The 25908-nt window shown below is 41.8% G+C and overlaps 1 protein-coding gene across 1 annotated transcript in view; it reads left to right on the plus strand.

The window, feature by feature from the left end:
* Positions 1-25908, plus strand: part of MALRD1 (MAM and LDL receptor class A domain containing 1) — a 2679189-nt gene that overhangs the window by 1758304 nt on the left and 894977 nt on the right. Inside the window, exon 28 of the mRNA XM_078663745.1 lies at positions 17168-17369. Within this exon, the coding sequence (XP_078519871.1) occupies positions 17168-17369 (202 nt within the window). The remainder of the gene's footprint in view (positions 1-17167; positions 17370-25908) is intronic.

Below are 25908 nucleotides of genomic sequence, written 5' to 3' on the forward strand. Positions count from 1 at the left end.
TAAACTCGAACCATCTTTAAGGGCTCTGCCTAGCTCCAAGCGAGTCTGCCTGCAGTCTGCTGAATACCAGCGTGGAGAAACTTGTATACAAGGACCACTTTTTTGAGAGGGCTTAATAAAGACTGTTCGTAGGTCCTTAAAGAAAGCCTCGTGAATCCTGGTTGCATATTCATTATTAGCGGTTGGGCACTCCTCTACCAGTGCTTCCTTCATATCATTTATTGCCTGCGTGAGCTTACCAGCTATAAAATCAACGTTCTCCTGGTCGACCGCAACCTTAGCCCAGCGGACGTGACGCTCATCATTAGTGATAACGACGTCCACTGGAATAACAGCATCAGTCGCCCTAATTAATGCTACTGGTCAATCCCAATAGGATATTTTGGCCGATAGAGGATTGTGATCACTCTCTAGTCTATCCATAACTTGCATATCCTGCAGATAGCTCCACAGGCTCAAGCTAACAAGAATGTAATCTATTCTGCTCTGCCGGGGGCCGTTCTTATAGGTACTTGCCCCACTTTTGTCACCCACTGTTCTACCATTGGCAGATCTAACTCCTTTGTTTAGACAAAAAGAGTTCAATTGGATAGCAATTTGTGTTCATCTTTTAATGGGAGTTAAGTCCAGTTTAGGGACCCCCCATATCCTGTCTTCTTCATCTGAGAGGTCCCAGTTATCATTCAGGAGAGGTTCAAAGTTTACATTAAAATCTCCTCCTATAATAATATTATTGGTATGGAGAGAATTGCTTTCTAGGAGATCCTCCAAGCATGTTAAAATTTCCGAGTTTTTGCCCCCGGTACTTCTAACATATACATTGTATAGATGAATAGGGTCTCGCTTTGGGAACTCAAGCAGGAGTGCCTGTAAATCCCTGTGCCTGGTGGGAATTACCTTAACTGTTACATCGAGATCTTGCCTAATCCAAACCGCCAGGCCGCCTGACGGTCGGCCTTTCCCTTTCTTTTTCGCCAGGATTCCATAGTTCAGGTACCCTGGGAAATGTAACTGATCTAGAGCCCAAGTTTCCTGGAATAGACATATATCATGTCTATTGATAAAGGAGGCCCACTCAGGGGAGTCCATTTTCGCTCCAAGTCCTGCAATGTTCCAGGAAAGAAGAGCCCCTATAGTAGCAGGGAAATTTGCAGAATTGTTAATATCCTGGATGGTACCTGCTACTCTATTCTGTTCACTTATCATCCCTAACGGCGGTGATTCTGAGATAAAGAAAGTGGGGTCCATTACAACAAGTGCAAGATTTGGAGCCTCATTGCTACTTATCTCCCGGGGTAATGCTTCTTCAATCCGCAGTCAATCGTTAGAATTCAAACCTGAAGAAGCATCCCCTAAAATCCTCTCTGACATTACACTAGTTTGAGTCATTCTTTGGTAGGGTTGAGATCTCAATTGGATCCGGGAATTATCTGGGGAGCAGGTCCTGTATTCCAGGGCTATCAAGCCCTCAGCTATCTTTGGGTTTTTTAAGACTACCTCAATACAGTCATAGGTGTCACCAGGAGTTGTAAATCTTGTGGTTTTTAAAATATCCTCCCTGATAACAGACCTACACCCCCTGATATACCTAATCCAATGGATTGTCTTATTCGTTAGGGTGTCCGGAGATTCATGGTCTCGCCCCCCAGGTATGTTAGGAACATTCACCATATAAACAGCCCTAGTGTAGTTAGGGTAGTCACTACGGTGAAGACTGAAAGGTTTGAGAGAACTCAAACCTGAATCTTGCAGGCACCCCTCTTTTCTATTCTCACCCCTTCTGCTTCCATCTACTTGTAAGGTTGTAGGTATGGTATTAGATTTTGTGGGCATGCTTTTGGGCAAGATTGTCATAGTTTTTCCCTTTGCCTGTAAATTGCCTACCAGTTGCATGTTTCCCCTTGCTTTCCTAATAGGCAGGGAAGGTGTCGGTGGAATAGTAGTTAGCGGGGCAGGTGGAACACAACTCTTCCCTCTAGTCGTGATGTTATTCGTAGGGTCAATCAATCTCGCTTTTATTGGGTTATGGGTGTTAAGTCCAGGTGTAATATTTTTGGAATTGGCTAGGGCCGTCAAGTGATCCACTTTTACTTGTAATGCCTCCACCAGCCCACATAAATGTTTGATAATTACCCACAAAGGATCAGTTGAATGATCGGGGGACATCGGTGCGTTGATAGGACCAGGCACAGATATAAGTTTTTCACTAGCTGTGGGCATCATCAAGTCCCCCCCTGAGTCCCCACATCCTATCTGGGCCAAAACTGAGAACCTGTTACTACTAAATAACGGTTCTAGGTCCACCACGCTACCCTCTCGATCCATGGGTGGGGTCAATTGATCTACACGTGATTCTTTCTCAACGTTTGGTACAGTGTTAACCTCTGACCCCAACACAGATTTACACAAAAACATGTCAGGAATTTTCACCACCACATTGTCTAGCCTTTTGTGCAAACCTGACCCTGTTTGCATAGACCCCTCGTCTGGTATCTCAACAATTTTGGGTGCTTGGGACAGAATGTCTCCACAGTCTTGTATCAAATCGTCTATTCGGTCCATGACACAGTTTGCTCCAGCGTTAGGCATCCGTTTAGCCGTTTGGATTGTTTGGCTTTTTTCCCACCCTTAGATACACCCACTACTATGTCGCCTGAATCTTCAACCAGCTTCCGTTTTCCCATGGCTCCGGAACAATTACCAAAACTGAAAAGATAAACGACTTAAAAAGTACCTTAATTGAAGATCCAAGGGGGTTGGCCCAGCCCAGTCTCTACCTGTCCCGGACTGTCCCTGACTGTCCGCCCTTTGTCCGGCGTTCGTCCCGCGCTGCCTCAGCCTGATGTTGTTTTGAACACCGGAGGGCGGGTGGGCGTGGCTCCGCTCCGAGCTGGACACGCACGGGCTCCTGGGCTATGGAGTCCTCGTGCGGCACTCCGGCGGGTGGCGCGGGTGGCACCGTGCTCCTCCGGGAGCGGAACTGCCTCCTGGCGAAGTTCTCTGCTGGCGCTGCGGGAGCCGCGCGAGCAGGTCCGGCGAGGTGTTTTGAACACCGGAGGGCGGGTGGGCGTGGCTCCGCTCCGAGCTGGACACGCACGGGCTCCTGGGCTATGGAGTCCCCGTGCGCTGCTCTGGCGGGTGGTGCGGGTGGTACGGTGCTCCTCCGGGAGCGGAACTGCCTCCTGGCGAAGTTCTCTGCTGGCGCTGCGGGACCCGCGCCAGCGGGTCCCGCGAGGTGTTTTGAACACCGGAAAGCGGGTGGGCGTGGCTCCGCTCCGAGCTGGACACGCACGGGCTCCTGGGCTATGGAGTCCCCGTGCGGTGCTCTGGCGGGTGGTGCGGGTGGTACGGTGCTCCTCCGGGAGCGGAACTGCCTCCTGGCGAAGTTCTCTGCTGGCGCTGCGGGAGGGGTCGGAGGGCGGGTGGGCATGGCTCCGCTCCGAGCTGGACACGCACGGGCTCCTGGGCTATGGAGTCCCCGTGCAATGCTCTGGCGGGTGGTACGGTGCTCCTCCGGGAGCGGAACTGCCTCCTGGCGAAGTTCTCTGCTGGCGCTGCAGGACCCGCGCCAGCGGGTCCCGTGAGGTGTTTTGAACACCGGAAAGCGGGTGGGCGTGGCTCCGCTCCGAGCTGGACACGCACGGGCTCCTGGGCTATGGAGTCCCCGTGCGGTGCTCTGGTGGGTGGTGCGGGTGGTACGGTGCTCCTCCGGGAGCGGAACTGCCTCCTGGCGAAGTTCTGTGCTGGCGAGGTGTTTTGAACACCGGAGGGCGGGTGGGCGTGGCTCCACTCCGAGCTGGACACGCACGGGCTCCTGGGCTATGGAGTCCCCGTGCGGTGCTCTGGCGGGTGGTGCGGGTGGTACGGTGCTCCTCCGGGAGCGGAACTGCCTCCTGGCGAAGTTCTCTGCTGGCGCTGCGGGAGGGGTCGGAGTAATATTTAAGGAAAGATGGAACTTTGCACTCCTACAGGTAGATGAAGTTGCTGGGATTGAGCTATTGGGCTTCACATTGCAGGAGCCTAAAGGAAGATTACTAACCGGCATGGTCTGTTATAGACCTCCAGGCTCAGACACTCAGTATCAGGCACTGATGGATACAATTGTTGCTCTGGCTTTGTCACACTCCAGAGTGTTGTTCTTACGAGATTTTAACCTATGGGAAAATGGGACCCTAGGGAGTCATCTGAGGGATCTGAGAGATACTTGCAAGAATCTCAGCCTAAACCAGTTAGTACAAGAACCAACCCATTTAGGAAGACACGCGCTGGATCTTGTGTTTGCAAATCAGTCCGAGACGGAGGTGATTGATATTCTGCCCCTAAACTGGACTGACCATTCATTAATTCACTTTAGGATCACTATACCCAACTATATAGACAATAAAAACTGTTCAGTGACCTATCGAAAGGGAAGGGACTGGGCTAAACTGGATGTAAATAGCGCAGATCGAATATTCCTTAATCAGGCCTTCTTTGTTCCTGATGACTCAGTGGATAAGAATTACCAAACCTACTGTAACCATATTATGGATATCCTAGATAGGCATGTCCCCATTAAAAGAATAAAGAACAGAAGGAAACCTTCAGCCCTCTGGTTTAGCGAGGAGCTGAAACTAATGCGGACTACATGCCGACAGGCTGAAAGAAGGTGGAGAAGGTCCTATTCAGAATCAAATAAGAAACATTTGAAGTTAGTACAGGCTCAATACAAGATGACTATAGCCAAGTCTAAAGCACTCTTCTATGCTAGCTCAATTTTACAAGCACCCAACAGTACAAAAGCCCTTTTTAACATCATAAGATATCTCTCCAGTACCGTGTGCATGGGCAACAAAGTGGTCGCATCGCAGAAACTCTGCGATGAAATCGCTGCATTCTTCGATGAAAAGATCGCCAAAATTGTTGGAGGCTTTAATCCCGATAATACCAGCAGCCAGGAGACACTATCCCAGATATTAGCAGAGGAATCCAGGGCAGAAACATCAATGGAGCACTTTCAACCACTCACCGAAGAGCTCTTTAACAGTGTTGCTCAGAGTATATCCTCAAGGTCTCCTCTAGACCCACTAGCACATAAGATCTGGAAGAAGATCGGGTCAGAAGTATTCCCCTGGTTGCAACAGATTTGTCGCCAATCCTTGGAAGAAGGTGCGGTCCCAGAGGTATGGAAACAAGCAGTGGTCACCCCCCTGCTCAAGAAGTCCTCTCTGGACCCAACAAATCCAACTAACTTTAGGCCTATATCTCTCCTGCCTTATCCTATAAAAATCTTGGAAAAGGTGGTTAGCAAGTCCCTCTCAAGTTATCTTGAAGTTAACCACCTACTGGATAGGGATCAGTTTGGCTTTCGTCCAGGCCACGGGACGGAAACAGCCTTGGTAACTGTACTGGATAACCTACAAATGCGAGCCGACAATGGCAGCTCATCTGTATTAGTGCTGCTGGATATGTCGGCCGCATTCAACACGGTAAATCATGCAGTGCTGATAGGCAGGTTGGAGAGACTGGGTGTGAAAGGATGTGCCCTGAAATGGCTACAATCATATCTCTCAGAAAGACATCAGGTGGTAACCATGACACCGTTTGCCTCATCGAAGTCGCCAGTGCGCCATGGAGTGCCACAGGGTTCGGCAATAAGCCCCATTCTCTTCAAGGTATATCTTCGCCCCTTGATTCCCATTGTAAAATCATTTGGGATAGATCTGGTCAATTACGCCGACGACACCCAACTGGTGTTTTCCCTGGAAGGGAAGCATGCGGTGTCAATGGACACCTTCCAGGAGTGCATGCGTCGAGTCTCTGGCTGGCTCAAAGTAAACTCCTTGCAGTTTAACGGGGGGAAAACCGAGGGGGTATACTGCTCGGCTGCCAAAATGTTACAGTGTTTGCCATGCGAGTTCAGACTTACCCTAGAGGGTGACCCCCTGACCCCAGTTAAAACTGTTCGCAACCTGGGTGTCCTGGTTGATGAAGATCTTCAAATGCTATCACAGGCTAATAAAACGATCAGTACGTGCTTCGCCTTGTTAAATGCGCTCCGCCAGATCCTTCCTCTGCTGCCTAATGAGGCCAGACCTCTAGTGGCGAGGAGTATAATTCTGAGTAGGCTGGACTACTGCAACTCCCTGTATCTGGGAGCTCCACAATATATCCTGCATGGATTGCAAAGAGTCCAGTCTATAGCCGCAAAGCTGGTACTCAACATACAATGCAGCTCATCTACTACACTGGCCCTTAGAGATCTCCACAGGTTGCCCATTAGGGACAGGGTCAGTTTTAAATCCCTATGCATAGTCTACAGAGCAGTGCATAGTACTGGCCCTCTCTCTATACAAGAGAGATTCACCTGGTACAGGCCCACCAGACTTCTCCGTTCTTCTAACGCAAATCTAGTAATGACCACCAGATTCAAGAAATCTCGGATGGGAGGCAGGGCTTTTGGCACAGCAGCATCAAGCATTTGGAATGAGCTACCTCAAAGCATTAGACAAGCCAGCTCTTTGCTCTGCTTTAGAAAGTGCCTGAAGACTTGGCTATTTCCCAGAAATGAGAGTAATACCTTCCACTAACAATCAGGCCCGTCTCTGTTGAGTCCATCTGTTCTGGTTACAGCGTCAGGATACCCGTAGGGTGACAGTCTGCGCTATATAAGAACAACAATACAATACAATAATGGATGCAGTCATCTAGTTAGTCATTGATTTGTTTTACAATACAAAAAGTTACAAGGATTAGAACAAATCCATTTGTAAATACAATCAAAGAAATGATTTGATGATGTGAGTAGTAGTCCAGTCCTTGTTGTGAAGAACACGAAAAACAGCCAATGCATCTTTCGTCACAACCGTGACTTCTTCAAGGCTGTAAACATAGTGATAGAAAAAAGGTTGTACATACGCATACATTTTATTTGTTGTATCCTAAACAATTTTAAAACTATGCACCATCCTTAAGGGGCAGTGTAAAAGTAGAGTATGACAGAAAGAATAGATCTAAGAAACATTCCAAAATTGTGCAGAAAAGCGTCATAGTCAATCCAACCCAACTGGGTTAGCCATGACCAAAGAAACAAGAAGAAGAAAACCCAATGCCGGTATTAATGAGCACATGAAGAAAGGAAAGCTTTTATTGATATAACATAATCCTTTTTGTGCATGAAACAGTCCAAAAGTAATTATAAGAGAAGGGAAGACGTGCTCTCAACACCACTGACCGTGAAACAAGGCCACTGTGTGAAAAAGAAGGAATAGGAAAAGATTTTTATAAAGATTAATAACCTCCAAAACTTGCCAAAGTCGATACTGATAGGTTGGGAAGAAGCACTGGACATAGTCAGATTGATCCTATTTGATCAGCAAACAGAGCTTTTAAAGAGATAAAAATAAATATTTAGCAATCAGATAACTCTGCTCTGAATATTAGTAGAGCAGAATTGCAGTCACTAGCTCAACTGATTGCTCACTTTATTAGTAATAATGTTGTCTTCTTAAATCTTCGTTACTGGTGATGGTACAGTAAAGCAGTAAAGCTTGTGCTCGAAAAGATTGTATTCATAGGCTATCTACTCATCAAAGACATAATATGGTCTGAATTAAAAGGTTCCTCTCTTGAGATCTAAGTATCATAAAATTTCTACGTATCTAGACTTGTGTAAGAATCAAAATACCTGGAAGCATTGTAGAAAATCAGTACAGCTTATATATCCCTAAGGGCAAAAGAGTGATTGTTAAAAATAGTGCTTTCCTTTAGCAATTAGTTTCGAGAACACAAGTCCCAAGCAAAAGAATTAGAATGTGTATACAACCTAAAGGAAAGGTGGATGTTGTATTATGGTAGACATACTTGAGCAGCACAGAGATCAGATATTTTGTACAGAGTAAATTGTCCTTTAGGTGGGAGAAGTGGAAAAGGCACAGTATTAACAGATCAAGGACTAGTTCACACACCATGAATATAGTAGAACAGCACCTGGGAACTCATCAGTTTGAAGATGTAGATCTTTTCACATGGTGGCATAAAACAAATGTGTTTGAATTTATGGAAGCTTCTGTTAGTCGGGTGGGGAGGACTGTCCTTTTCTTCATACATGCAGTGGTGGAACTCAGGTCTAAACAAGACTATAGATCTAATACAAGAGAGCAGCTGTAGTATGGGTAAGTGACCATTATGGGTAAGTGACTGCCAGATGGAGGACCAATTTGTATTAAGCTAGGAAAATTAATTACTATCCCCCCAAATATGGATGGTTACTCATGGGCATGATGAAAGGCTTGGGATGATGGATTACTCTCTAGTATTGTAGGGCAATATTGAGATTGCTTTATAAAATTATTTTATGGGGTGTTTTAGTGTATCCACTATGCGATGTCCCAGACAATATATATATGGTACAAGTAACTGTAATGGAGCTTAGAAATAGGTAACATAGGACATAAGTGGCTAATTTGTTTGTGGCCAAAACTAATCATTGCAGGAGATTGCTTGAGGCTACATGCTTCAATAATGCCCCACCTACCTGAAATGGGCCAGGATATTTCTGACAATGGAGCAAATTAGAAGCTGCATTGGACAAATTGATAAGATTTGGACGCCTTTGCTAGGCACCTATGCTCATGTTTTCTTACACCAGTAGCTAAGACCAAATGTTGAGTAGTAAAGAAAGAGAAAGACCACTTAGATAGAAGGTTATCAATTAACTACTCCTATAATAAAAATTCCAGACCTAAATTTTGCCCCGATTTTGAGGAAAGCGAACTCAACATTGGAAAGAATAGACCATTTACATCTATCCCTATACGGCAGAAATAATGTACTAAAAATGCTAATTTTGCCAAAACTTATATATTTATTTAGAACAATTCCTTTGGAATTCCCGTTGGAGTATTTTAAACAACTTGAAAGAATGTCAGGAAGATTCTTATGGCGGTACAAGGGCATCAGAAGGGCATATAAAAAAATGATACTGCCAAGGGATAGAGGAGGATGGTCTGTTCCGCATTTGTTATTTTATTATCTCGCTACAATACTTCTGTGTATTGCACCATTAATTGTGGGCAAAAAAACTCCCATTTCAAATGCACACTCTCCTTCGATTTATGAAGTAGTTTTAGGCTTGGATTCTAATAATCAATTTCTAAGAATAATAGAACCAAGCTACTACAAAAAAACAAAATTTAAGATCATATCAGCAGCTTTTAAAGCATGGAGAATCATTAAAAAATTGGTGGGGATTTCCAAGATTACTAGATATACTCCCCTAAATTCTCCACACTGTTTTCCCCCCTTTTTTAGAGACGCAGTGATGAAAAGGTGGAATAATAGCGGTATATATTTTTTGAGTGATTTATATCCGACTAATGCAAATATTCTAATATCCTTTTCCGATTTACAACAGAAATTTAAAATTCCTTCACAAGATTACTTTAAATATCTACAGGTATCTAGCTTTCTAAACTCATTAATGCTTAATAATTATCAAGACTTAAAATCGATCTTGTTGATAGATAGTCTGTATGTTAAAAGAAAAATAGGATACTATTACAACATTTTTTTTTTACTTTTCTATCTGATGATCTTTCTGGGATTCAACATAAATGGGAAGAAAAGTTGAATGTAGATAATTTGATGTTGGAGGAATCAATTATAATGGCTAATAATATTCTGATTACAGGACGATCAAGAACTCAGCACTATATGGCAATGTTTAATCTCTACCACACACCGGAAAAAATTATGAAATGGGGGGCACAACAGGTATAATGTGCAACCGATGTATGCATATAGGAGCAGACTCAATACATATGTTTTTCTCATGCATCAAACTATATGGGCTTATTCAGCAATTACAATTCTATATTGAAAGAATTACAGGAAAACTGATAACTCTTACACCAGAATTGATTTTATTTGGACTTTCATCAGATACATTAATATGTGAACAACAACATTTGATTTTTATTATGTTAGCTGAATATCGAGCATGTATAACTCAGGAATGGATTAATTCAATTCCACCATCGTTTTCGATGTGGAGAGCCCGCTTTTTAGCAAAGTTTAATTTTGAATCAGCTATATATGCAACCAAGGGAAGGAAGAAGAGACAACTAGGGATGAAAATTTGGGCTCCGGTACAACAATGGATCCAAGAGGAAATAATTAAAATAACAAAAAAAAAACAAAAAAAACAACAAGAAAAAAAAAATTGTATTTGTGTAAACTTCTGAATATGACAATGTTGTTGTGCTACGCTGATATATATAACATGTAATTGTGTTAGTTTCTGTGTGTTTGCAACCTGAAAATAAAAAGGAAAAAAAAATAAATAAATAAAAAATAAAATAAAAAAGAAGGTTATCAATCTTCCAGGCCTGTGGCACTATGAGTTGGAGATGATTTGTACTTGCCTCACAGTATTGGGTGGCCCTATAAATAAATAAAAAGCATTAGCATACTCGAAGGAGATGTCTTTAGAAAGGACACTTGAAAATGAGATCAGCTGCACTGTTTACCATGGACATGCTTTCCTAGCATGGCTTGACAAGCACAAAACCGATCTTCGTGGGCCGTCCTTTCACTGCAACTTAACAAATAATATAAAAAATACATTGATCACGATGTTCTCATCCAACTCCGTATTCAGATTTGCAAGAAGTTTTCCAGTTAAAAAAAACCAGTCACCTCAGAATGCGAGTGATTTTCATTTTGTCTGAATTGTTTTGCCCATGCATATCTATGAGTTTTAAACACAGAACAAAGCATCAATTGTGCTCTCAACAACTACTTAATGAGGTTTGTGCTGCACCTAGCATGCATTAGACCTTTTGCAACACTTAGGGACCAATGAATCTTCACCACTACTGTTGGAAAGTGGAATATTAGTAGTTATAAGTAATGGCTTACCACTAGAACTGAGGCCACAAGCACAATAAAAGGGTCAGACATGGTCTCAAAAAAATATTCCCTTGCTCATCCCTTGATAACTGGCAAAGAGCGGGCAGAGGTAACTTAGTATACAGGTGTGTAAAGCATTTGAAAACACAAATACATTTAGTAAGTATTAACACACAATAAAATTCCAGCTCCAATTTATAATAATGTATTATATGTTTATGAACAAATAGACACCAAAAGTACAGAAATCCAATGTAGGGAACCAGAGATATGAGTCCCACTTTGGGACATCTGGTCACGCTTGACCGGGACAAATTCAATTTTTGAGGCTGACTGCAATGGAGCCTTGGTCGGATACACTAAGTGTGAGGCCTCGTTAACATTTTACCTTTGGACTTGGGATCTTTTATGGAGGATTTTTCTCTTCACGTCAAGAGGTCCCCTCCATCAGGCCAATTTCTATATACCATCATTGGATTGCTTCTCTGCAAGGCCCCGGTCAAATCCTGGAAGTCTGGAGCTCGGAAGCTTTCAGAGGGATGAATCTGAAATCCAGGCCTGGTCATGGTTGAAGGTAGTCGGCTTGAATCTTGGTGCTGAGTTGGTCAACTTATGCAACTTTTAACCAAACGTTGCTCCAAACTTCTTGAACATCTTTCTGAAGTAATTCTTGAGGGTTCAATATGTCCAAAAAACAATTCCCAGGGTCTTAAATCTTCTAAATGGTCTTTGGGATGTTTGGACTACAATTCCCATAATACATCTGGCCAAATCCTTTAAAGTCTACTGGACTTACTCCAGGATGGAGACTCTTAGTGGAGATGATGCAGGTTGGCTCTGTTAATCTGTAGCTTGTAGGGAGTCCACTCCCTAATCCTTCTTGAAGCAAGGAAAAGTCCTTAGAGTCGTAGTACCAGATTGCGCTGCAGGTGCAGTCCTTCGGAGTGCAATCCTCTGTGTGCAGATCCAGATTCCAGCAGGGCAGTCCTTCTTCTCCTTGTACTTTCATGCAGCAAATCTGAGGAGCTGTGCAGCACTTCAATATGTATCTAGTGTTCCCAGGCGCCAAGCAAGGGGGCACCCATGATCAATGGGATGCAGCGTGCCACCCAGGGGTATGACCACTTCCTCCAAAATGTGGTATGTTCATGTCCCCGAAAGCACAAGGCTCTAAAATTCCAAAATGGAGAAAGTCTTTCCAGAGGAGCTGGATCAGGTTTACCCAACCTACTGGTGTGGCTAATATTCTGAAACACTCCATTTCCAACACTCTCCCTAATCTAATTACAGGGGCTGCTGTGTGGCTGGGGTTGCAGGATTTGGGTGTCAGCCTATGCTGGCCTAAAGTATCGTTCTCCCTTTGAAGACCAGTTTGGCGACCCCTCACCCTCTTCCTGCCATCTGCTCTGCAACTTGTACTTCTCTGTCCACAGGAAGCCCATTGTCTCTCAAGTATGGCTTCTCACATCTCTTAGAACAGCCGAATCACCCTGGGCAGATGCTGGCCAATCAGGAGCGAGCTGCTGGAGGGCTGGATTTTGGTTCACAGAAAAAAAAGTTTAATAGCTTCTTTTCTATCATAGTTAGAAACAATGGCAAGTTGTTTGGATTTATATTATCTAGTAATTTGATACGTTGAAGTATATTTTAAGTGGCTCCTGCCAATATTTATATTTAAATAAAATATTACGATGTTATCCTATGGAGCCATTCAATAGTGGGGAAAAGGCTAAATTGCAGTTTTTCCCTCACTAGGGCTTGTAAAACGTATGTTATAATGTGTTTGCTTATAGTTACAAGGCACCATACCCCTGGGGCACTTAGGGGAGACCTTAGGCGTGACTTAGGTGAAAACAATGTAGATTAATACTTTGGTAATCTACTTGACCTCTAAGCCTCCCTAGTAGAAAACTTGTTCATGCCAAAAAGGCACTGGATGAAAATGACGCCTTTGCCCAGGACTGTACTCCTATACCAGTACCCATTAGACAGAGCCTGTGACTTAGATCAGCTGGCTCTGAAAATGGAATTGAGTTACAGGTAAACTGAATTACCTTTCCTGTCTGTGGCATTTTTAAGGTTTTGATTTCGGCTGTGGTCAGTTAAAAGTGGTGTCCTGGCCCCTTGACAATATATATAGAAACAACATGGGTCCATCATACTACTGATTTTGAATCTCAGACAAACGCTGAGATCTAAACACAAAATAAATGCATCAAGTCCACAGGACCAGTCACATGGGATAGGTCTCTAGGTTGCTAGTCAAAACGTCTCTTGCTTTAAGAGAAATCTTTATTTTAAGGAAGAAAACCATCTCCCACCATTAGATTTCATGCTTCGTCATAGGACCTCCTCACAACAGATAGGCTTGTTTGGACTAACAGTGGACTTAGAAGGTCCTGTGCTCTCTATGTCTGAGAAATTTTTAGTTAAAGCAGAACACTTGACAACAACAGTGACTAGACCCACGTTCAGTGTGGCACACTGGTTTTATCATTTACTTTTCTATGATGACTATTTTAAATAGCAAGACTTCTGTTGCAGATTGTTCAAAGAGCAGATTTTGGTCCTGAAAAAAGCCATACTCCTCATAGTAGGGTGTTGGACTGGCAGAAGCATGTCAAGCCTTTTTCTACTGGGTTGAAGTCATATCACCCTTATATTTTAATATACTCTTGGGGTCATATAATAAAGTTGGGACTCATTAAACCGAGAGGTATTTTTAAACTTTGCACCACATCACTACACTCTGCCGCACCCACCCACACCCTGAGAGCTCAGGTAGGACCGTACTATAAAAGTATGACCATAAGAGCTCTTTCCTGAGTGGGAGTTGTAGCTCTCACCACCGACCTCTGGGAAGTGGTGTAAGGAGGAACCATATGATGAAGCATGCCACCTAGGGGTGGGCGAAGACACTTTTTGAAATTGTGAAGCTATCTAATGTGACTGGTCCCGTAGGCTTGATGCATTTCTTTTGTAGTTTGGTACTGAGTAGGGAGTAATGCATCGCTGGCATGTAAAAACTCCCAGTAGATCCTTTTTGTGACAACAAATGCTGAGACCTGTCAAATGATAATAACTAGTAAACAATTAATAATCCTTTATGGGGCATATGTTCCCTTCCAGTTAAAATGTTTTGAACTATGGGAATGTGTCTTAATATCTATACCACATAGGCAAATGTAGCTCTTGTGTCCTTGCATGTGCTACAAATACCCTGGGAGACCCCACTGGCTGCATCACCTCTTGTTCAAAAAGGTATATTTCTCCTGAAATAATTGTTCACTTCTTGTGGTGGTCATTGTTATGTTAAATGTTCCCAAATTAGAAATCCCTTTTCAATTGCCTCTAAAGATTTTTAGAAGTTTCAACATACATATTTGTTTTACTTTTTCTAGCTTACATGCTGGATATTCTGGAATAGCAACAAATTAAAAGTCACATAAGAATCACTGTAACTGACAACTCCAGCCCACCAGTCTTTGTGAAATCTGACACATTTCAGTGAATTCTCTTTATTACATAAAGTTAGCAATGCAAGTGCTAATTTAAGGTACAATGTCTATCACAGTTTTGAGCTGAGTGGTGTCTCGAATAGTTAAGGCAGTGCTTTTTTGCTAACTTAGACAATTATAAACGGTTGCTTGATAGTGGATCTTTAGAGGAACGTGTTTCTATTGACCAGAATATGTAGCAGAATTAGTTGACATTTGTAAAATAAACAACAGAACATAATATAATGGGACATAGCAATATAAGAACCCAATTTAAACATGGCAAAGCACAACACCATAAAACTGTAAAAACAGAGAATGCAGCAAAACAATCACAATACAACACATCACATTGTAATAGTTCAACACAAAAACAAAGGAACACATCACCACCACAACAAAATACCATGCATCATATATGCACAAACATTCTTGAAATGCAATACCATCAACGGAATCCTGCCTTCAATTTAGGGTCATAAAAGGTGTTTGAGCCAAGCATTGCCTTAACTTACCACCAAGAACATAATATAGCACCAATCAAAAACGTGGTGTACTGCTTCACTAGTGGACATTTTCGAGAAAACTGTTACTGTTGCTTTTTTCCTTCTGTCCATTCCAGTACCCTACTAAAAATGATTAGGAAAGTATTGCACACACCCTGCATACTTCAGTGTTGTTTTGAACCTTTCACTTTCATATTTAACTAATTTGTAGCCAAACTGGATCAGTTATAATTACTCCCCTAGGCATTGTTTTTTTCCACTTTCAGCTGTAGTTTTCTCATTTTTTAGGGACTTAGGGGCAAATGCATCAACGAAAATACTGATCGCAAAAGGGCAGATTCGCTGAATTTGCCCCTTTGCGACCAGTATTTTTGCATTTGGAATGCACCAACCCAAATGCAAATTTCCAATTTAAGTAATCGCAAAATTTGCGATTACTTAAATTGCAAATGCATTTAGGGAATCGCAAATTGCGATTTCCTAAATGCAATGCATGATGTAATTCCAAATTGCGAATTCGCAATTAGGGATCGCAAATTACCATCAATTTCAACTTGATGGTTATTTGCAAAAACGTTGATGAAAAATGCACTAAAGTGTATTTTTCAAAGTGTTATGTTACACACACATGCCCTTGGGGCATGTATGTGCGCAACATGTGATAACATCTCAACATTCAGGGGTGCAACAGGGTGTTCTTTTGGCACCCTTTCAACCATGAAATTGCATGCCTTATTTGTGACTCGCAATTTGCGAATTGCAATTTAGGAATTGGTAGGAATCACAATTTTGTTTGCGATTCCTACATGCATAGGGATTTGCAAATCCTAAATAGCAATTTCTTAAAATTCACTATTTAGGATCCGCAAATCCTGACCTTGATGCATGTGGGCCTTAGTTTTTGTATTTGTTTTTATTCTTAATAATAGAACTTTTGAGACCTGTAGTTCCTTTATTTTTGTTGTTGTAATGGTGCTTAATTGACTTAGTTATAAACAAGCAGGTACCTCTCTCTCAAGGTTCCTTTTGCTATTGAGGGGAAACGAACAAGAACTAACCACAGGTCCCCTGTTGGAAAATCGAGTTTATTCTTGTTGGTACTTCACTGTCGCCGTGTGAGGACTACGTTATCAGGACTGTGACATCTCTTCACACAAACTTCCATTCTGATTCACTTCAATATATATGAGATGTTGTGCAATTTTTAAACCTGTAAATGCAGTGATGATCTTATAACTATCCTTTTGTATCCATTTATAAATTACTGCACTAAGCTCAAACATATTCTGGCCTTGGTAGGGATGTGGATTTGATAACTGTGTTTTGAAAGGGAGCCTCTTCTATATGTGGTCTCCTATTAAACTGTGAAAGGCATAACAAGATGTTTTCTACTAGTGAGTTATATAAACATTCTCCCTTTTGATTTGTTTTAGAAGTGTCCACAGCATTCCAGTTTTCTAGCCAATAGTCCACTTATATTATGTGCCTACGTGAGATCAAGGTAACTAGTATCCCCAACCACCTCCTCCATAGACTCCAGACCATCCAGAATGCTGTAGCAAGACCCATCCCAGACCTCCACAGTGCACCCACATCACACCAATTCTCAGAGAGCTCCACTGACTCCCCATGCGTAAATGTTGCCAATTCAAATTCATTATACACGCAGGCAAGGCGCACTGGACAAAATAGGACCATAAATACCTTAACAACCACCTTTGCTTCCACCAATCCACCAGACACCTGCGCTCAGCCTCACTTTAATTCGCACACATCCCCCATATCCACAAACGTAGAACAGGAGGTCTGGCATTGCCTTACATTGCGACCTAAATCTGGAATGACCTCTTTCTACATATCAGGGACTCTTCGGTTCTTGAATTCCGCAAAAAGCTGAAGACCTGTTCTTCAACTAGTTCTCAGAGGCTGACTGAATACACCCTTAGTTCTATACCAAGACGCCTGCTCCAGCATCTGGATACCCTACCAGGTGATAAGCAGAGCTGTGCAAATCTACATGACATAACATGGGCCAGTGGTTCATTAAGTGTGAGTAGTGTTAGGGAAAGATAAGCCACATGACACAGACAAAAGGCAATACATGAGAGACAAACGGAATATTAGGAATTAGCTTTTTTCCACGATGCCGATTTTAGTCTGAAAATGTTTTGAAAATTACAAATAGATAACATTATTATAAATGGATTATGACTGTCACAAGAATCATTATCTTTGGATAAGTAATAACAAAATTGTCTGCGCTTCTATTCATAGGTATACACTGTAGAAGAGTATGGACTGAACCTTCTAATGTGGTCAGTAAATGGGGTCTACGGAACAGAATGGATTTACGCAAATCTGATCGTCTCAAGTAACAGTCCTTTTCGAGTGGCATTTGATGTTGAAGTGGGCAAAGACGACGCAGCATACATCGCCTTAGATGATATCACGTTCACCCCAGAATGTGCAACCGCAGGTACGTACTTTGACAAATTGTGTAAATACAACAATTTACATTAAATACACAGTGGACTTGGCTCGTCCAATACCCGCGAATGAATCACAGAATGTTAAGGGAAAGCAACTCATGAAACGTTCGATGAGGTACGCGTTAAATGCTACTTGTAGTTAAAAACGTGCACTTCGGAGTTGGATTTAACGAGCGCGAGAGTTATAACATACCAAGGATTATCGACAACAAGCAGTGGCTTAGTGAGGCATTAGAGGGCTCTGGTGCAACCATGAAAGTGTGCCCCTCTCTTCCAGTACTCTGCTCGGGTATTAAATTACAGTCTTAACTGGAGTTCAGAGAGCCCATTAGAACTTTCAGGTCCGGTGCACCTGCACCTTCTGCACTATTGACAGCTATGCCTTTGATAACCAGAGCAGAAACTGAACTTTTAGGATTTGTCTTTGTATCGTTCGTTCTAAGGCGATATAAAACTACTTATATGCTTAGTACGTATTAATACTTCAATTCTTAGTGGGTCTGTGTTACACAGATTTTACCTTTTACGGTGATTTGTATAAAATGCTGCTGCTGTCACTTATTTAATGGTACTCAACCTTATACCGATGAAATGCTGAGTCGCCGTTGCTTGTAATCGAACTCATTGGTCCCTATCACAGAAAGTGAGACTAACAGAGCTGATTTAAGACAGGTCTCTGCTGCACATTTGAACTGGTTGGTGTCTTAAATATTTGAATAGCTGGATTAAGCTATTTTAGTCATAGACGGTATTAAATGGCTGTTAGTCACAGTAAATTTGAAAGTCTACTGATTTTGGTTGGAAATGATGAAGCACCTGTTGTGAAGATATTTAAAAGAATTGCACAGCAAAACAGAACAAAAGAAAGTAGCAAACAACTAAACAGAATACCAACACAACTAAAACTTAACAAAGCACAATATAACAAAATAGTTAGAAGAGAATGCAACTCAAACACATTAACACAACATTACAACACAAAAATAATGCAAGCCCATATTGTGACACAAAACACAACAGCAATTAAAACATTACTATACATTACCAGCACAACAAAATGCAACACAACACATATGCACAAATGTTATTGCCCCACACTACCACCTCCAAAATCTGCTTTCATAATTCAGTGCTAAAAGAATTTCAACCAAGCACTGCTATACATACCACTGGGGATATGTAACAGTCAAAAATGTTTAGTGAAGTGCCATGATCTGCAACGACCATGCAGCTCTCAGCGTCATAGAATATTTTTCTTAGAACAGTAAATATCATTCTATTTTTGTTTTTGTTTGTACTTGAATACATGGAATGCACTTCATTGTGACGGGTAACTTCATACCAGAAAGTTGCATGCATGATAATCCAGCAACACTAGCAGCTTGTTTATTTTATTGTACTTAAAATGTATGCAAATATTTTACTGCTCCTGTTTGCAGTTGTATAGATGAAATCCAACGTTCTAATACGCTTTTTAAAAAAAAATCCCAATTCTGCATTATGTCTCTACATGTAGATTTCGAGCATAACCAATTAGAGTTCGCAGTGCTATTGGGGTAGATTATTAAATGGTGTAACGTGTTTCAAATTTTATTATACTTAATGATTCCTTCATCATGTGTAAATGTGCAGCCCGCTGACAAGAGCCATTCAGAAGGTTTCGTATTGAGCTCCCACTGCATTGTGAAAGGACAGTCAGATGATGAAGGAGGTCTTTGTAGAGCAGACTGAAAATAACACATTAATTTATGAAAGAAAATGTAAAATATCTATAGTTAGATTTTTCATTGGCTTGGGTAAGACAGTGCTACTTCCGCTATGCCTACTTTTTTGTATAGCTTATTTTGCATTTGTTTTTAGCATGGGAAATAACTAGCCAGATGAATGCTAGTCAGGGCTTTAAGTGGAATGAAAAAACTGTGGGAGGTCTCTCAGAGGGGCGTGGGCCAATTAATTAGGGCGTGACTTAAAAACACTTAAGATAGAAATCTATCCTCAGCATAGCAGGACGCACGTCTGGGATTTTGCTGCTTCTATCATTGCATCCAGACATGTAATACAATACGTAACATTACACCTACAACAAGCCAGGACTATTGGCTTTGCCAATGTTGTTAGTTGCATAAGATAAATAGGGAACAGCTATGGCTTCATTGTGTATGATTTTGCAAATGCTTCCATTCTGAAATGATGAGACTGAAAGAACTATAACGAGTCTCTTCGAACTTACCTCAAAAGCATTGAAGGGTGTTACTGCTGCAGAGTTGCAATACTTTTTTTTTCACCCAGAGGGTGAGGAAAAAAATGGAAAGCCCGATAGGGACCCATCTCCGCACCTGCTTTTTAGGTTGAGCATTCAAGAGCTCTTGCATATACTTTAGTATATACTTATATGTGTATGTACTATGTGGGCTCTGGAGATCAGCCCTAGGACTTGTCTGCTTCCGCTTAGGGACTTTCTTTCCTGTTCAACTGCCTCTGATAGAGGTCAGTCAAATACCAGAATTGCTTTTGGCTGAGGGACTTTCTTTTTAAAAAAAAATTCTGGTAACTGCCTCTATTTAACTTTCTTGATAGAAAACAACCAGCAGAGGTCATTCAAATACCAGAATCACTTTAGAATTCTCTAGATTCCAGTCCATAGTAATTGTCTTCCACGACCACTGGTATACAAGATTTTTTTTAAATCTTGTATTTTCAGTGCTATGACCACTGAAGGCCCTGATTTTATATTACAAACAGAGCTTTGGACTATGCCATTACCTGCTGAAAGGCAATTTTCCTCTCCATGTGTTTCCATACCTTGCATGTCACGCAGTTTGGTGCTTAATTTCCCATGTTAAAGAACAGTAGATGTTTCAGCACCCAGGCTAATGTGCTGCATAGCTAAATACATATAAGGTCCCAAAGGCGAGACCGATTGCATTGCATTGTAAATGCTTGTTTAGAACTGCCAGTGCTGAGCACCAGCAGGACCCGGACACTTAAAGCCCTGATGCTAGTGATGGCACACGGAGAAGTGGCAGAACAAAATCCCCTTGTGTATGTGACTCTGAGCCTTAAGATGGTGCACTCTTCCCTTCTTGTACAGCTCTGTCAACTGCATGGTGGCAAACTAACACAGTTCTGGGCAAGGTGTATGTCCACAGATAATTCGTTGATTGCAGATGTAAATATGTCTTTTCATTAGGGTAACTTTCATTCAGGCATTTTTTCTGATTGCAGTACTAAGAGTTCTGAGGCTCTCATATCCTTCTTTAACCCCTTGCGTGCGTCGGCCGGCCAGCAGCCGGCCGACGTAATGGTGGGCGTGTGCGGAGGACGGCCGGGGGCCGTCCGAACCACACCCAGGCTATAAATCACCCGCACCGCGGCGGAATTTCCGCCGCTGTGAAAGGGTTAAGAAACAGCATGCTTGTCAGTAGAAAACTGTGCAATTATACAATTTGCAACTTAGTACATTAAGTAGTTTACAGGTGCACACTGGCCATGTTAACAGATCTGAAATCTACAAACTAAGAGCTGAGCCATCTCTTTAATGGCAGTTACACACAGAGGACCCGAGTAAGAAGCAAGCTGTCTTGTGTTGTTATAACATCGTTTATGTAATATTGGTTTGTGTTGGCCAGTCCAACATCTTAGCGGCCCTGTTGTTTGTACCCATTGTTTAGTTCATTCTAGACTACCAGACATAGACTTCACCCACTTCTAAAATAAAAGCTCAGATGCTTCAAGATGTCTGCTGGGGAAACATCCTTTACAACAAAACTTTTACCACGCAGTACCTTCACAACGCAGGTATTACAACGCAAGTCGTTACAGCGACTTGCACTGGAGGGCACTGTAGGATAGGGAATAGTTTAATTTACTATCCAAAACCTTCCCTACTATCCACGAGGACTGTAGTTGGAATACTAAATTAGACTATTCAACTATCCAGCGCCCCCCAACGCAAGTCGTTGTAACGACTTGCTTTGTAAGACCTGCATTGTAAAGGCATGCGTGGAAAAAGCATGCGTTGTAACGACATACATTCTGTCTGCTGCAGTGAAGTATTTGATGAGGTCTGAAAACAGCACCAGGTACTGACATGTGAAGTTCCCATTCGCTCCAAGTATAATGGTGCAATATAATAGGATACCGAATTTTAAATCTGTGACTCAGTAGTTTCTCAGAGACGTATGTTTCAAGGTTTATTTGCAAGCAAGGGCCTTTTCTATCTTTGGGGATAGATCAAGAACCTGTCCTCCAGAGCGATAGAGGGCACGATAATCAAATTGAGACACACATGAGAACATCTCATCATTTTCCTGCTCCATGAAAAAAATATTACTTGATCGTCACCAAGGTGTAGCATTGTTTAAGGAAATCATAATGAATAATATTTATCATAATAATGCAGGTTTCAAGTCTAGAAGGCACTCATCCTAGCTTTCTTTGGATTTGTTGGCATATATTTTTCAGCAGTTAGAGATGCAGCAAATCCCCTTTGGATTTGGTTTGAGCTAAGAAGTGTTCACACACCACACTTCCCCCATCTCCAGTATGGTTCACCTATTAGCGTTATTTAAAGGACATTCTTGTCACAGGTTGGGTATTATGTCAGGATGTAAAATAATAACCACTGGATCTGGAGCCTGTGACCTTAGCTGGTGCCCTTGAATCCCCTGCCCCTCCCTCACCTTCTGGGCATATCAACAACTTTAATATTATTTTTTCTAAGTGCAGCATTTCTGCATCAAGGATCCATTGATGTTTCCTCACGTAGGCCAACTCTTTTAAGAGGGAACTCCTAATAAGCAAGTCATATCACCGCTTTACTAACTATTTGAGGGGGGGAATGAATGCTTTACTTCAAATTCACAATACATTCGGGAGTCTGAGCTCAACCAGTGTCTTGTATCACTCCTTATTTGGCATGTGCCAAAGCCAAGAATTAGGCAACTGAAAATAAAGGATGGTTCCCCTATGATTTCATTCTCCAGGAACATTACGTAAGAGTGCTCATAATAATTATCAGGGTGACTTCAAATCTGTTGGAAACATGCTATTCTAGTAATAAAATAGAGCAGATAGCAAACAGAAAGATATTGTTCTCATCATTGAGCATTAATATGCTTTATTTCCCTCAGTTATACTATTGTGCGCTTTTTTTAGCGCACCTTGTGTCCTGAGGATACATAGGAAATATCAAAAATGAGATCATGCCATGTCCTTCCCTCTGTCTGCTACTGAGATCTTTTTGGTCCTGATGAAGACCATGTGACCCGCATGAGCATATACAATCAGCCATAACATGTAGACACTGATGCATTACTCCAGGCATTTTCCTATGTTTTTAATTTTGCACACTTCTCCTATTAATAACTTCGTTTAGAAATGATGGTTTTCTAGTAGTCCATTTTAACCACCCATCACGTAGAACTGATTAGAACAATATCAAAAACGCTCCCTTAGTTGAGGTTGAGCCCTTCCTGCACAAGGACTCAATGAAGTAAGCCACAATGATTTCTAAAATAAATCTTTTTTTCTTTGAGGGAAATAGATACAGAGAGCAATGTGAGATTTATAGAAATTACCAGAATTTGGATAAGCCCTCATAGCAAGCTCCCTCGCTTGATGGTTGTATGTCTAATGAGATTAGCCTCAACTATACTTGCAACGTTCCAAGTAGATTTGAATACTTTCCTCTCATCATCCTTTTTACTTTCCTATTTCTCATTCAGCAGAGCTTCACAGTCATAGAAGTTAGCCCTTTCCTTAGCATGCTTAACAAATTGTTTCAGATAGTCCATCTCGGAGCTTTCAATGGAAGATTGTTTCTTTGCACCTCATAACCATTTCAAAATGTGCAGCTGCCACTAAGGCACAGCAATTGGCTGGAAGGGTGATCACTACTAAAGTGTAAGAGTTTCTGGCTGAATGTTTCGGAAACAAATCGGTGTATAATTTGCCTTAAACTGTGTTTAGCCATTCATCTGTTTTCTATCAAAATGGACAGCAAATTTCAAATTAACATCACAATGATTGAGGCAATCAACAACTTGGGAACTTCAATTTTATTTCCTTGCCAAGTTAAGAAGATATCATTGTAGCAGCGCCACATCATCAAACTGAAAACTGAAAAAATATGGTGCCACTTCACTGAGAATATATCATCATAATAGAGAATTACAAAACTTGGCACAAACATTGCTCCCACACTAGATACATGTTTTTGAAGTTGAGAAACATCCTGAAACTGATTTTATTTTTCTGTGAAGCTCTTCTCTGCTAATGTAGTGATATCCACACTAGGCAGGTTTAATTGGTGATACATCCATTTTAAAGTCTTCTTTACCACTCTAAGGGGCTAATGTACAAGCCCCTTTCGCCACGGGAATGTCACTTTGTGGCAATAGGGGACTTGCCTTATGTATAAAGCAGCGTTAAGCCATTTAACATAACTTAACTCTGCCTTGTACATAAGGCACGCTTTTGCGCTATGTTTAGCGTGAAAGGGGCGTTCAGTGGCTGTTGCGGTGCGCATTCCACCGCAACACCCATTGTATTTGATGCTGCCCTCTATGTACAAGAGTGGTGTACATAGGTGGTAGTGCCAAAATTAAGAGCTGGAAAATCCTGGTCTTAAGTTGGCGAAATGAAGAGAAATAAACAAACCTTTTTAAAAAATACCATTTTGTAACTTTCATGTGTGCTACATGGAGCAGCACACTTGAAAGCTACAAAATGACATTCAAGGATTGTTTATGTGTAGGAAGGGACACCTTCCTACACATAACAAATCCTCCCCTGCACGCAGACATCCTTGTACTCTGGTGCAAGGGTGCCTGTGTTGGCGCTAAGTTGTTAAACTTAGCGCTATCGCAGGGGAAAAAACAAGGCTGCAGCACATTCTTGTAAATATGGTGCAGCCTTGCATTTCCAAAATGGCGGAGCATGTAGTTAAGCCCAGGAGGCTAACAACACACTCCGCCACTTCATTGTACATATCTCCTAAGAATCATCTGTTGGGGACTTTGATAAAAAGAGACTCAACATCTAAAGTCACTAGCAATCCTGTGGACTCTCTTCAATTAGGTTGATAATAGAACTTGTGTCCTTTATGCAAGTTGTAATAGTCATAGAAGACCACATATTTAGACACTGGTTTCAAAATACAATTAATACAGAATGCTATTGGCCAACATTGTGTTTTTTTTGGCAATCCATATTCATGAATAACAGGACAGGTTTGTTCAAGAGCCAGAACACTCTTGTGGAGAGCCACCATCTTATCTTTCAATCCTCACTCATTGACAGTAGCTTGCACGTCATCACTACGGACTGTAATAAGTTATGCAAAAGAAACAATTGATGGACAGAATGCTGGACAATGCAAACATTCACCCCTGTCACAAGGATCTGGGTTTAATCCATCATTATTTTGCTCACCACACCACCCCAGTTTGGACCCAGCCATATGCATATCAGTCTTAATGTGGGTCCTGTGCTCTCCATGCCACTGGAGTCAAGTTATCCTGGCTGATGAGGGGTAAAACCCTGAAACCGGTCCTATGATGCTTGTTTCCAGTCCAGGGAGGACCTGGCCTGGCAGTTCGGGCTGGACTGTTCCCATTGGGCGCACGTTCAAGAATGATTTGCATATGTCGAGGTCCAAACTGGAATTGCATGGTGAGCAAAAAAAAGATGGATTTAGTCCCACATCTCTCTACTGGGGTGAATGTATGACTTTGTTCTGCATTCTGTCCATCAATTGTTCTTTTTGCATTTGGTACCCCGAGTGGGACGAGTATGGCAGACATGGGTCCCGTGCTCTCCATGCCACTGAAGTCCAGCTATCCTGGCTGATGAGGGGTGAAACCCGGAAACCGGTCCTAGGATGCTTCTTTCGAGTCCATGGAGGACCTGGCCTGGCAGTTCGAGCTGGACTGTTCCCATTGGGCGCAGGGTCAAGACTGATTTGCATATGGCTGGGTCCAACCTGGAATGGCATGGTGACCATAAAATTGATGGATTTACGCACATATCTCTGTACAGGTGTGAATGTATGACATTGTTCTGCATTCTGTTCGTCAATTTTTCTTTTTGCATCTGTAATAAGTTATACATAATGGTGATCCATCATTATATGATTTAATATAATCCTTGCAAAAACCAAAGAGAATTCCTTTCTGTGTTGCTCAATCCAACTATATTCGAGACCTTCTCAGACAGTTTAAGTAGAAAGCTATACATATAAAATTTCACAATACCACATAAAAATGTATTTGTCTTGATTTTATTATCCTTAAAAACAGGCTTAGTGCCTGAATTCACAATTTTTTATATGCAAGGTATCAAAAAGTACATTTAATTTTCACAATGTTTCCATTATAATAAATCACTATTTCTTACATATTAATCAGTACGGAATACAGGTTTAAAAACAAATAAAACAACAATAGTTAAAAAGAAGTCCTTATGTCGACGCGTTTCGGTGTCTTGTTCAAATTCTATCAACACCTTCTTCAGGACGGATTAATA

Source organism: Lissotriton helveticus, chromosome 10 (genome assembly GCF_964261635.1).
Source record: "Lissotriton helveticus chromosome 10, aLisHel1.1, whole genome shotgun sequence".
Classification (NCBI taxonomy): domain Eukaryota; kingdom Metazoa; phylum Chordata; class Amphibia; order Caudata; family Salamandridae; genus Lissotriton; species Lissotriton helveticus.